This window comes from Solanum verrucosum, unplaced genomic scaffold (assembly GCF_900185275.1).
Source record: "Solanum verrucosum unplaced genomic scaffold, falcon-dt-bn FXZP01000102.1, whole genome shotgun sequence".
Classification (NCBI taxonomy): Eukaryota; Viridiplantae; Streptophyta; class Magnoliopsida; order Solanales; family Solanaceae; genus Solanum; species Solanum verrucosum.
The window spans coordinates 2,151,665-2,166,251 of record NW_026019930.1 but is presented as its reverse complement, the minus strand read 5'-3'; the positions used below and the strand labels follow the sequence as shown (position 1 = coordinate 2,166,251).

Here is a 14,587-nt window from a genome sequence, read left to right as displayed (position 1 = left end):
ACTTCCAGTCTCCTGTTTTCCCCAGAGGCCCAGATATATATATATATATATATATATATAGAGAGAGAGAGAGAGAGAGAGAGAAATAGAGAGAGAGAGAGATTTTCGAATTTGTTGTTGTTTGCTGAATTTTTGGAAACCCTAACATTTGGGGATTTGGTTTATGGAAAGTGTAGACAGATTTGAGCTTTGAGGAATTGTAATGGTGGGTGCATCACTGGCAGGGTTACAAGATCATCTCAAATTGGCTAGAGAATATGCTGTTGAAGGCCTTTATGATACTTCCGTCATCTTCTTCGATGGCGCAATTGCTCAGATCAATAAGTAAGTATTTCTTTCACTCTCCTTCCTGTCAGATCTCTTGTGCTTGCTGTTTCTTGTATTTACGAGCTACTTATCCAGTTATAGTTCACAAATGGGTGCCAAATTGGGAGATGTATGTTCCAAAATTTAGGCTGTGTCTGCTGTTGAATGTTTATCTCAATGAAATTATTTCCCAGAAAAAAAGGAGAATAACTTCTGTAACTTATAAGCACAGAGAGTGTTGTTTTTATGAGTGAAAAAAGAAAATTTTGTTTGTGTAAATGAGAGTTTTGCCAAGTCATGAATGCAACTCAGGTATCTGATCTGATACTGGAGTATGGAGATACCACTGGTTTTGATTATTTACTTCATAATATTGCTTGCATTGTCATTTTATTTTGGGATTTCGAAGCTTGATGAAGTACCCATAGCGAAATGTTGGCTTTAATCTGTTCTTTGGGGTTACTTCTAAACATAGTTATAACATTATGAGTAGTTAATCCAGGCTGTTTTGGGGCTTTTGACTGAAGTTGTTCCTTCTTTTTGTCTATGCATAGACACGTAAACACACTTGATGATCCTTTGATTCGTTCAAAATGGATGAATGTAAAGAAATCAATTTCCGAAGAAACGGAGGTAGTGAAACAATTGGATGCCGAGAAAAGGGCTTTTAAGGAGGTTCCTATGGGTAGACGTCCTAATTCACCTCCCATTTCAACCAAGTCGTCTTTTGTCTTTCAACCGCTTGATGAGTACCCCACCTCATCCGGTGCTCCAATGGATGACCCTGATGTTTGGAGACCACCAAGTCGGGACACAACAAGAAGACCTGGAAGAGCCGGTCAGGGGGGTATGAGAAAGTCCCCACAAGATGGAGCGTGGGCTCGTGCATCTACTACAAGGACTGGAACCACAAGCCGTGGGGGAAGGACCAGTGGCTCTACTAAGGCTGCTACTGGGGTTCGATCTTCAACTACTGGGAAAAAAGCACCTGGAAAATCTGCAAAATCCGATTCTACGGTAAATTATAGTGGACAATCTTATGCTTTGATTTTCGTTACTCTGTAATTTCCCTCTGCTTCAAATTATTCATTGGTAATTCACGTGTCTTTTGTATGTATTGAATCTTGTGGTTAGTCATTTGCTGACTGTTTATGTTGTATGTGGCAAGTTCTAAAGGTCATTTTTATGTGCTAAGCTCCAAGTATTAGTTTGTATCCAAATTTGTGGCTTGTATCTCCTTATATATAAGTGTGCATGTTGAATAGAAGGGCAATCGGCATCATAATGCTATCTATTTCCTTAACCGTTACTTACTGAATGTGGTGTCCTTGTTCAGTTGCGTAGGCAGAAAATTCGTGAAGGGTGTCCAAAGTAAAGCCAAAATAGAATAAAATGTGGCCATGGGGAATTGAACCTCAGTGGCAAACAGCCTTTTGCACACTATTGCCACTAGGCTACTGCTCTATATACAGCGAAGTGTTTCATTTTTCAATTAATTAACCGTTTTAAAGCAGACCACATTAAACAAAATATACAAAATGTAGATGCGACGATTCGAACTTGGGTATTATGTACATGTTGGGCACACTATTACCACTGAGCTACGGCTCATTATTGTTGTTGAGGGTGTCCAAAATGCTTAATATATCAATATAAAGTAAGATTTGGCCTCTATATATAATGTAATTTTCTGGCGAAGGGTGTCCAATTGGACACGCTGGAGCAACCGTAGCTCCGCCCCTGTCCTTGTTAGACCATTATTATGGGTTGAATCTGAATCTATTTGTTAAGAACTTCTGTTCCAATTGTTAGGATGGTGAACCTGAAGAGGGGAAGAGTAAAAAAGGTCAGTACGAGGGGCCTGATGCAGACCTGGCTGCTATGCTTGAGAGAGATGTCTTGGATAATAGCCCTGGTGTGAGATGGGACGATGTTGCTGGGTTAAGTGAAGCCAAAAGACTTTTGGAGGAAGCAGTTGTTCTTCCATTGTGGATGCCAGAATATTTCCAGGTAACTTAGTTGGACTGGAAAGGTGCATTTTGTGGAGTGTTGTTTTATTTCTCTTTACTCTTTAGTCATCAATGAGCATATGTACAAGTGAAGATTTAAATACATGAATTAGCCGAAATTTCTCATGATAAGGATATGGAAATCTTATATGATTTTAGGCAACAATACCTAGTGGTTATTTTCTTTCTCAAAAAATAAATAAATTACTTTCTCAAAATACCTAGCGGTTATTTTAGCAATATTTTTTTGCTAAGTGTGAGCTATTTGTTAATATTATCTTCAAAGAGCCATCAAAAAGGAATGATGTAATCTTCCATGTATATGCATCATGACTCACTTTTTACTGATCAGGCATGTATCCTTGCAGGGAATCAGGAGACCATGGAAGGGTGTTCTTATGTTTGGGCCTCCTGGAACGGGGAAGACACTTTTGGCTAAGGCTGTTGCTACCGAGTGTGGGACGACATTTTTCAATGTTTCTTCTGCCACCTTGGCTTCAAAATGGCGTGGGGAGAGTGAACGTATGGTGCGGTGCTTGTTTGATCTTGCTCGCTCTTATGCTCCCAGTACAATTTTCATTGATGAGATTGATTCTCTTTGTAATTCCCGAGGGTGAGGACTTTGGCTATTGTTTAAGATACCATCTAATTTTTTTCAGCTGACCTCTGTTTGGTTAAATGTTTCTTTTGAAGAATATGTATGATGTTTTACAGTAGTCTTGGATATAAAAATCCTTACCTTTTATCTTTTCAAATGTAATGTAAGAAAGTTAGCTTGTTAAAATGAGTAAGGTTGCCTCAAAATGCTTGTCCAGTGTGCCTTATCTGTGAACTAATTATGGTATGTTAAATAGTTTCTTACTCTTTTTTGAGGTTGAACCCAAGATAATGGTTGGATTGCTTTTCAGGGGTTCAGGAGAGCATGAATCATCCCGAAGGGTGAAGTCTGAACTTCTTGTTCAGGTAGATGGTGTAAGCAACTCTGCCACTAATGAAGACGGCACTCGGAAGATTGTTATGGTTTTAGCAGCTACAAACTTTCCATGGGACATAGATGAGGCATTAAGGTTGTGTCTCATTGTATTCATTCATTTCCTTTTATTGCGTTGAGATGCTTGTGAATGTGTCCTTGACTTATTCTGTTAATGGAAATTCAGGAGACGTTTGGAAAAACGTATATATATTCCCCTACCTAACTTTGAGAGCCGGAAGGAGCTTATAAAGATCAATTTAAAAAGTATTGAGGTAAGTGTTATGAAAATGCTTTCTCAATCTTTTTTATCTTCTTATGTATGCTCCTGTAAGCCAGTGTTTTGGACGGTGAAAGGCGACAAGGGTCTGCCTCGCCTTGCGGTGAGGTGAGCGGTGAGGCGGTTGCCTTTTTGAATTGAGGGGCCAATTAATACCAAAAACTTTAAATATTTAATTGCATATCCAAAATGTCAATAGCAATAACATATATTAGCAAATACTATATTATTTAGTATAAAACTAAATTTAGTAGGGTAGAAATAAATGTAGAAGGATTGAATTTTTTTTTTAAAAAAAATGTAGGCAGATTGCAGAAATGCAGTCAGTTAGCAGTAGCTTCAAAATAAAAAAACAGAGTCTGCACTTCTTCTTAGAGAAGAAAAAAAAAATCTAAAACCATACCAGCTGAGGTCTCGTCATCAGTAGTGAGAGAACTGGAGAAGAGAAGAAGAAGAAAGCCTTAAAGTAGTGAGGGAGGAGAACTGGAGAAGAGAGGGTCGCGAAGGTGCAAGGAGAGTCACGATGGAGAGAAGAAGTCCTAGGTTTGTAAAAACACCAAATAAACCCTAATATTGCCTTTTAATTATTAAATCAGATCTTTTTTTTTTTTTAAAAAAAAAAGGCAAAGCCTTGTCGCCTCGCCTCGCCGCCTCGCCATTCGCCTTTTGTCGCCTTTCTGAACTCGCCACGCTTCACCAGTAAAAGGCGATGAGGCATCGCCTCGCCTCATCGCCTTTGGCGAGCGTCTTTCATAAAACTGCTGTAAGCTCATGCAGCTGTAGCTACTTTTGAATATATTATTTCTCCTTACTGCTGAATGCTGTATCGCCCTTGTAGTATTAATTGTGCTTATCAAAACTATATTTACTATGTGAAAATTCTGCGGTACGATTTGGTGTTTGCTTATCAATCTTGGTAGCAGTGGCTAGTAATATTTTCAGCTGAGTATTGTGGCATACCCAGCAATTGGAGCCTAAAATATAATGGAACTTCAAAAGATTTGAAAGGAAAAGATCAATGACAAGAAAGCCAAAGAGATATCAAGCAATATAACATACATTTATTTTGCCGTTTTAGTATCAGATGAACTAAAGCCAACTTTAGAAACAATATGTTCTATTGAAGGCTCGAGTAAATAAAATGGAAAACACTATTGTACCTGTTATTATTATCTTTCCCTGGAGTAAATTATGGGAATGTGTGCTGATACGGTGATACCAGTGAAAAGACATTGAGTCATTAACGGATGTAAAACAGTTTTTTTTTTTAAAAAAAAAATATGATCCTTTTAGGTGCTTGTCAGATAGGTAATGCTGTAGCAATTCTTTGGTGAAGGTTGATATATCAGGCTTTGGAAAATGTCACTCCAAACACTTGCTATCTTTTGCATAATAAATACATAGATGTCAAACTTTAGGTGTCTTATTGCAGTTTGATAAATAAGATATGTGATGTGTTTGCAGAAGGTGCAGGCTTTGGTGATTGTTCTAACATTATGACTCTGATGTCTTGTTTCATTTTAGGAATGCTTCTTTTTGTGGTTTAATCTAAACAGCTGTGTTATGTAATGCTGATCTGTAGTTGAAATTTCTTCTGACGTGTTATATAGGTTAAAGTATTTTGTAACCTTGCATTTACTTGTGCAAAACTTTACATTTTAGTTTGTTCAACCTAGAAATTGCACCCCTTCCATGTTCCAATCATTAATGTTTAAGAGCAGCAACTCAAAAATGAAAAAAACAAGTTTTAAGACTGCTTATGACGGGGACTTGGTTTCAGATGTTTGACTTTGCAGAATACTCTGCATCCTTGATATCTCTTCTTTTGCAGGACCAGCAAATTGAGGGGTAAACATTAATTAGGTTTTAAAAAAAAATTAAGATAATGCCTCCATGTGAATATTCTTGGTATCCTTTTTCTTGTTCTTTTGAATTCGATACTAGCATACTTTTTCTCCAATGTCTGAAAGGCATCAACATCATAATGCTGTACTTCTCGATTTGTGCAACTGGGGTCTTTTTAATTGGATTCTATTGTGTAAATGGATTTTCACGAGACTGTGTTACTGAAGTTTGAAAGAATTCTACCTTGTTTATCTATTTAGTTGAATGAATCTTTCTTTTAACGAAGTGCGAATGTCTGCCTGTGACATCAGGTAGCTGCAGATGTGGACATTGATGAAGTAGCTCGTAAAACAGAGGGATATAGTGGAGACGACCTCACAAATGTTTGCCGAGATGCTTCTATGAATGGCATGAGGCGAAAGATAGCTGGGAAGACACGTGAGGAGATTAAGAACATGGCCAAGGATGACATTGCTAAGGATCCTGTTGCAATGTGTGACTTTGTAGAAGCTATTTCCAAAGTTCAACCTAGTGTCTCAGCAGCTGACATTGAAAAACATGAGAAATGGTTTGCAGAATTTGGATCAGCTTAGGGTAGTTTGATGGTGAGCAGTTCACTCAGTTTCCTTACGTTTGTCCATATTTGGTGGTGTCGGTTATTCTGGTATTTCTTCTTACTTGTGTACTATTCAATCTTTTGATCAGCACTGGACTGATCAACTTATGTAAAATGACAAATCACCTGAGGTTTATACTTCATTGTTCATCGGCCAATTGGATTGCTATTTTCTTTCAATTGGTTTACTCTTTAGTTATCGTGTAAGTGTCAATTGAAATTATGTGAGACAGTGTAGGCGCTCAACTTTGTAGCACTACTTGTGTCTGTAACTTTATCAAATGCAATGATGTAGTGGCAACTTGTGAGCTCATAGTTTTATTCAATACGATGTTGCAACTGGATCCCACAATGCTGTATAATTTTTATACTCGATTTTCTTTACCACAATATTATGAGAAACAAGTCATTCTTGTTGTCAAAAAGCCTTTCTGATCCAACCACAATACTGCTTTATAGTTTTTAGATTGTGAATGCATGTGTATTCGACATCTCAACGCTTGATCATATTAGAATAATAGTACATGGTGCTTCAGCTTTATCAAGCAAAGGACTAAGTGGACATACAAATGTTGTAATGCCTCCTCCATTAATTCTGTATTTGATACGACCAAATACAGAATTAATCAAAAGCAACTAAACCTCCTCTCTCCATGAAGGGAGGGACAAAAGCTATTTCATTTGTAACATTAAGTAACCAGAATAAAGAACATAACCAGTGTAATCCCCACAGGTGAAGTTTGTATAGAAACCTTACTCCAACCTCGTGGAGGTAGAGAGGTTGTTTCCCAAGTAACCAGAAAGCATACTTAGTATATCATTCAAAGATCAGAATGATCTTATTCTTCCCTTAATGAATCTGTAGTACAATATAAGTTATGATTGAAAAACAGCTTACAAAGTAAAAGTCAGTAACCAAAAGCATACTCAACAAATCATTCAAAGATCAAGATGATCTTATTCTTTCCTTCATGAATCTATTATGATTACAATACAAAAGATATGACTGAAAAACTGCTTACTAACTAAAGGTAGTAAAACTAGAATACAAAGTATTTGATTTGAAAATGAATCGATTACATCTCACAATCGAAACAATATGGAAGACTAAATCAAGGAAAACACATAACGAATGAATTACCTTAACTAAAAACTGTGTGAATCAAACAATACCAATAACCTACATTGCCTTAATCCACCTTCTTCTCTGTCGCCTTCTTGTACTCCTCGAGTTCCTTTATCCACAAATCCCCAAATTCACAATCCTTCCAAACCTCAAACCAAGGTCCACCAAGCGTATAATGAATCGACTTAGGAAATGTTGCAGGATCCCCTTCAACAACCTTATTATGCCCGACGAGGAAGTTCCAAACGAACGGAACTTCCCCAATCTCCTCGTCTTCCAACCAAGTAAACCTATGAAGAAATGCCCCAGATTCAGTATTCACAATCTCAGGTGTCAACACCTTATTCTTTGGATGCCCACAATTATAAAGAACCATTGATGACCAATTCTTCCTAGGATACACAGTTTGAACTGCCCCATCCATTTTAGTAGTCTCTTTTGGAGCATAATTATGTTGTACACACATTAAAGCATATTTATCATCAACCATATCCCTCAATTCCTTAATATCCCCTAAATACAAGAAATCACAATCAACAAACATAGCCCACCCTTCAAAATTAGCCAAATGGGGTGTCAAAAAACGAGAAAATGAAAACTCAGTGCTTTCTAATTTCCCCCTTTCACGCCAGTACAACCCTTTTTCCCTTAACTCTGATTGTTTAATGGGTATGATTTCAAGTGGGATTGAAGATCTTTTGAGAAGGGAGTAACGACAGACCTCATAAGCAACATCTTCACGAGGATCATAACCTATGAAAATCTTGAATGCCTTTGAATTTGGGGCATTTCCATTAGAATGCACATCTGTCGACATTATTATAATCCAAGATTTCAACCTGTACAACCAAGAAAATCAAAAGGGTAAACAAAAAAATGATTTTTTTCTTCATTTGAATGAACTAGAGAAATGTGAAAACCTGGAGCTTTACCGCAGATCTGGGTTTGGACTAGATAGAGAAAAGACAAGATTTTTTTCTTCTTCAAGATTTGTAGTAAAGAGAAAATTGTGGAAGGGGGAAGAATTTATAGATGAGTGATTTTGTCAGAGTAATTTTTAATAGCAGCGGCTTTACAGTTGTACACGCGGGTGATGCGATGCCAATTATTCCCACAACCGACAATAGCTTTCCATTCAAGAGGGACTGGATTTGGGGTGAATTTTAACAAACCTCTCTTAAGAAATTCCAGGTTGTTTTTGTTTTATTTAATTTGTATTTGTACTGATTATAAGAGATCATTAACATCTTTTCTGTCATAGTTTGTCAACGAGTAAAATTTCATTTAGATATTCAAATTCTCATTTGTTTCAATTGAGTATTTAAACTTTTGATGAAGTGTCATTTTCTAGATTTTATACATTAGCTTTAATTGGAATATGTATGAGATTCAATGGTTGAAATTGACGCATATAACTAAAGAAAATGACATATTTTAAATAATTATCTTATCTACGTAATGAATATTTGGAAACATAAGCTTTTTCTTTAAAATTTGAACTAAAAATGTTTGATTAAAACACTTTATTTGTGTTATTTGTTAGACGCATTCAATATAAAATATTTTCCCCTGCCATCCTGATTTTGCGGACTTTAAATTAGTCAAATGTAGGCACACCGTAAGGAGAGCGTTTCGAAAACTATAGGCGTAGGCAGCGTTTTTCTACCAAAATCAGCACCCTTACTTAGAATCCTAATTTATGTAAATATGTTTGATTGCGCACAAAGTTTTAAAATACTATAAAGATTTTTAAAATTTATAGTTCAATATAAGTCATAGATATTTATGTGATTATAAATCATCTCATTAAAGATGAAATTAGAAGTTTAAAGTTAAATTATTACTAGCTATAAAATAATGTCAAATTTTTGTCAGACGGACTAAAAAAAGTGTCACATAAAATAATATTAGTTTACTACTACATGTTACGTGTGTCTATGACTTGTGCTTTCCTGTTCCTTGCCATTCGAAGCTTGTGCAAAACAATCTGTTAGACTACTAAAGCGAGTGTCCCACGCGTGTTGTCACACTGCTTTCTATTCCAAGTTGAAAAAATCAAAAGGTTAAAAAGACTATGCAAGAGTAACAAGTACATATTCTTTTGCGCACCTCGACTAATTCCACGGGTTACCTGCCGCCTCCCACGAGCAACATGTATCAGGTAACTCTGTCCAACAAGGCTAGGACATATGGGACATGTAGTAATTGCTTTCTTGAACCTTTGTTATATTAAAATTTTATTCGACTAATTTGCAGAAACAACCTTCCTCTGATATTGAGTCTTCGAGAGCCACACTGCATTGTCTATATTTGCTTAAGCCATATTGACTTGAATAAATTTTCACAGTGCCACAATAAATAGTTGATGCCATAACGAAGTAGAGTTTACTTGACAAGGCTTTTCATCTTTCACTTCATGATACACAACCTAATCATAGCACCTATTTCTTTTTGATCTATTAATATTATGGAAGAGCAATCAGACCGTATGAAGAATCTTGAAAAGTTCAACTCTGATATAAATTAACTGTATAACTAAGAAATAAGATAAGAGAATTCATTATAGTAGGAACCTTCCTGTTTGAAATGACAAAATGACAAAATTTTGCAACTTTATATAAATACTAGACAGGATCCCAGTATATAAAGCTTCATACCCAAATCTATTTCTCCTAGATTACCCTGTTCACAGGTATCAGCAATCTACTATATATCATGATCATAGCAGCAAAATATTTCCTCAGATGTTTTCTCCTCACTAAATCATATTATGCTAATGTCAATGTTACTGCAAAAGTGAAGAAAGATTCAGCCTTTGATTCCATTAACTAAAATATTGAAAGATAGAGTTGAAGAAATAACAGTACGCGAGTAGCAACAAGGAAAATCACCAAAACTAGATACTATATCAGACCTTAAACCTTCTAGCATGACTCCTTTTCCCCTAGTAACTTTCACTCAAAAAAGGACTAGCAATGAAGGCCCCATATCAAATACTGTAGTAATCTCGTAAAAGGTTATGCCTAGTGTTATAGGCGCATTCACCTGCCCTGATTTTCACGTTCCTAGAATTGTTCTTTACTCTGTTCAGACTTCAGAGGCACAACATGTTCCCTTAAAACACTGCTCTAAAAGAGAAAATATGACTCAAGTCATTTACTTTGAGTGTTGATAACACCAAACACAACAACCAAACAATTGTTCTTGCAAAATGTTGTTTTTTTCATGGAAATATGCAAATAGCAATAGGAAAACAAGTTCTCGAAGAAGATGTGGTGTGAATATGACCCTTCAATATGTTAAAGTGTTTTTCTATATTTGACAATATAGACAAAATTGAACTGCCTTTGTGAAAAGAATGTATAGAGCAGAACTCTTACCAGCAACTTCTTACACAATTGAGCTCGTCAAAACTTTTGCAGCATTCATCCCTGTCGTGTCCTTAGTTCGTTTTGTAAGAGGGGGCAAACTAGACTTTCAAAGTAAATTTCTGCTTCAACACCAAAATTACCATCACCAACATCCATATACTTTGGATATCTTGTCGAGTCATCCTTTGGATTGTATATCATAAAAACTGATCCAAATATAACCAAAATTTCACCTGTATTTGACAAGCAAAAGGATGGAGAAAACAGATAACCCAAACGGTGTTCATATGGAGGATACTTGATGGTAAACATCTTTGTCCAAGATTTTTTAATACCATACTCTTTCATAACCTACACATCTACGTGAGTTCTCGGATCAGTGCAAACCATAGAAAGATTACTTCCATATACTCCAAGCGAGAAAACACCATTTCCTTCTCCATAGCAGGGCAGCTCCACCACTCCCCATTCCTCACAAGACAAATCAATAGAACTGATGATCCATCCCTCATGCAAATGACCATCACAAGTAGCCCAATGAAGCTTTCCATTCACAAACTTACCCACCTCCGTGAAAAGTAACTCATTCTTAAGACAATGGATGCTTCTCCAAGAATCACTCTTTAGACTATATACTTCGAACTCGTTATGATGCTTATTGTGATGTTGACAAGTAGAACGCACACGCACTTCTAAAATTACCTGTAGAACACATAAGAATATATATATATAAATCAAATCCATACATTAAAAATGACGAAAAAAATAGGTTCTTAAAAAACCATTAGCAATATTCCAACATGAATTTGATTATTTGTCATTATCACATAACTCAAGAACTTCTAATGAATGAATTATTCAAGAAATAATAAATCATTGGTTCTTTAATCAACATTAAAAGGAAAATAAAGAAGAAAAATAAGAATATATATATAAAGGCATTTCGTAAGAAAAGAACACATTTAAGTTGTATAGATTATACAATTGTGATATATGTCTCAGGGAAAAATTCAAAAATTTGTTAACAGATTCAAAAAAGAAATTACGCTTAAACATGAAAGCAATTATAACTTTTGAACTTGCATAATGAGTTTCTTCAATTGATAATTGAGAGACTTCATATCTATGTTAAAATAGATAATATGTAAGCTTATATATTATAGTACTTTTAAGTCATAGAATTTTATATAGAATATCAAAACATGTATACTTGGAACTGAGTACAATAATTATTTTATGCACAATAAATATACCTACTATATGTGTATATGTTCAATATAACTGGAGACAATAACTTTGCAGAAACATAAACAACACAGTTTAAAACATGTTCTCAAAAACAACAATTAACATCATAAGCGCAAATTAATGACGGTAAAAAAAATACCAGGATATGCAAAATTAGAATGAAATAGAAAGGAAAAAATTGAGTCCACTGAATGCACAGTCTCACATTAAGATAATTATTTCCCTCTAATACCTGAGGTTTAATGAATTAGATCCTCTTAGGATGGAACGATTTTATTTACCAATGTATTGATACAAAAACAATGGTCCCAGTAAGCCACTCAACATGAGCAAAGTGCATGAATATTTTATTGTGTAGAAGAAGAAGAAGTTCAAATTTTTTATTGTTTTAAAATGAGAGGAAATCCCTCTATTTATATGCAACAAAGGTAGTGTGAACAAATATGCTTATTGTGCCTTATCGGAAATGTCACAACTCTTTGGAAATGTCACAACTCTTCGGAAAGGTCACAACCTTTCATAAAAGTCACAACTTTTCATAAAAGTCGCAACTTTTCTTAAAAGTCACAACTCTTCGTAAAAGTCGCAATATTTTATAAAAGTCACAACTCTTCATAAAAGTCACAACTTTTCGGTGAAGGCTAGTTTTAGAAATAAATAAATTAAAAGGGAATTCTGATTTGTGGTGGCGCCACGTAGGCGGGCTTAAGGTTCTCTTTTATATATGATATATGATATATGATATATGATATATGATTAGCAAATTAGTCAAAATTTCTAACATAATCATCTTATATCCTAATATAATTTATTTACCTTCCTTTTTTTATTGTTCTTTAGGCATCTCCAATTCTATACTCTATTTTACTCTCCAAATATAGATCAATTATAGAGTTTTGTATTTTTGTCAACAATTAATTCTAACCCAATTCTTTATTTTACTCCCTAGAAAAGAATTTTTTCTTTAATATTATATTATTATTTCTATTTCATTCTTATTTTTTTATTTCCATAATATAAATCCTTTATTTCTTTTTCCAAATAATCACTATATTTAATTTTCATGTAATATAGAATTTTAATTTTTGAAATTTTTTATTTAATATAAAAGTTTATTTTATTTTAAATTTATAAATAACATAAATTGCAAGAAAATATTATATAATGTATACATCAATAGACAAATATAAATAAAATACAATTACATAAACACTTAACTTTTAAAATTATTACACTGCTCTATAAAGAAATAATTAATCCACACACAAAATTTCTACAATTAAGGGAGGAGTTACTAAGGAAACCAAATAACAACAATTTAGGAACAATTTATTCATGTAATCATATTAGCTTCAACCCTTGTAATCTCAAACCTCTCGGCTCTCTCCATATTCTTCTTCAAAAAAATAAAATAAATTATAATCATCTTCATTTCGGTGTTATAGATTTCAATAATACGGAAAGTGACAATATTATAATTTAAATTAGTTCTTTAAACAATCTGACAAAAAAAGAAAGTGCAAGAATGTTGTCTCTCCTCCGTCAGACGATTCTGACTTAGATTTGTACCAAAAACACATCACAAAATAGGTAATTTTTATTTGAAGGGTGATACTTCACAAGTAAAAAAGCCAAATGTGGGTGTGAAGAACGATTTGAAGAATTCCAAGTCTAGAAAAGGAAAAGTTGTTCCAAATATATTAATAGTTCAATTTTCTTCATATTTTGATGATTTTGATTTTTTAGAACTTGTATGTTGTTTTTTTATAATATTATTATGTGATATATATTCTGCATGTAATTATATTATACGAATTATGATTGAACTTGAAATATGTTCATTTGTTTGTAAAATAGGTATAAAAATGACATATTTTATTGATGGATGTGAATATGAGGTAGGTATTAAAAATGCATTATTAATATTTTATTTTAATAAAGCTGATTGTATACATCACTGTGAATTATTGTTGGTAGATGTAAGTATAAAGTAGGTGTAAAAAGTACATTTTTATTACTTATGATTTTAGTGAACGGTGTGAAATTTACATTAATATAGGTTCCTAACCCTTTCTCAAACGATATAAAATTAGCTCCTCAGCTTAATTCATCACTTATTACCCGTTTATATATCAAATTTATATACTGTGTATTTTATTAATGATTTAAAAACCCGTTTTAATACCACTAATATACTCTATGTATAGAATCTATACTTTGTAGAACAATTTTCATTTACATCACATATAAGTTATAATTTGTGAATTACACTATTAGATTCAATAGGTATTACAATAGGTAAAAAATTTATGTTCGTATGATGTTTGGAATCTATACTAAAAAAAGATTTCTAACCCCTCCTCCAAGTGTATAAGATCAGATCTAAATTGATTGAGTTTGTTTCATCATTTGTTATCAATTTATATATCAAATTTATACATTTAATGATTTCATGAATAAGTTAGTTAAGTAATTTTCATTAACATTACATACAAACTTATTTTAGTACCAATTAGATACTCAACTTTGTAAAGCAGTTTTCATTCCTATTATATCAATTATATACAATATTGTCATTAACATTACCTTGTTTTAATTTTCTGTAAATTTACTTTGTATAATTATTATATTTATTATTTCAGAAAAAAAAACAAGAAAAAAAATCAATTTAGATACTATAAAAAAAAAACGGACACTTTCTGATCTACCACAAAAGAAAATATTTTTAAAATGTGAACAAAAAAGATGGAAGAAAAGTAAAATTTTCTGATTAATAGGTGAAAAACAAACTAATTGAGAGAAATTTATGGAAAGTA

The 14,587-nt window shown here is 33.7% G+C and overlaps 2 protein-coding genes across 2 annotated transcripts; one reads left to right on the top strand and one right to left on the bottom strand.

Annotated features, from left to right (window-relative positions):
- LOC125832252 (katanin p60 ATPase-containing subunit A1) lies at positions 1–6,339 on the top strand. Its single transcript, XM_049511401.1, has 7 exons — positions 1–324; positions 861–1,323; positions 2,119–2,316; positions 2,684–2,928; positions 3,224–3,382; positions 3,473–3,560; positions 5,722–6,339. The coding sequence occupies exons 1-7, from the start codon at positions 203–205 to the stop codon at positions 6,001–6,003; spliced, it is 1,557 nt and encodes a 518-aa protein (XP_049367358.1). The 5' UTR covers positions 1–202; the 3' UTR covers positions 6,004–6,339.
- Positions 6,340–6,938: 599 nt separating this feature from the next.
- On the bottom strand, positions 6,939–8,156 carry LOC125832578 (protein CDI-like). The gene is made up of 2 exons (XM_049511765.1): positions 8,085–8,156; positions 6,939–7,991 (listed from the first exon to the last, which is right to left on the bottom strand). The coding sequence occupies exon 2, from the start codon at positions 7,967–7,969 to the stop codon at positions 7,217–7,219; it is 753 nt and encodes a 250-aa protein (XP_049367722.1). The 5' UTR covers positions 7,970–7,991; positions 8,085–8,156; the 3' UTR covers positions 6,939–7,216.
- Positions 8,157–14,587: the final 6,431 nt, after the last annotated feature.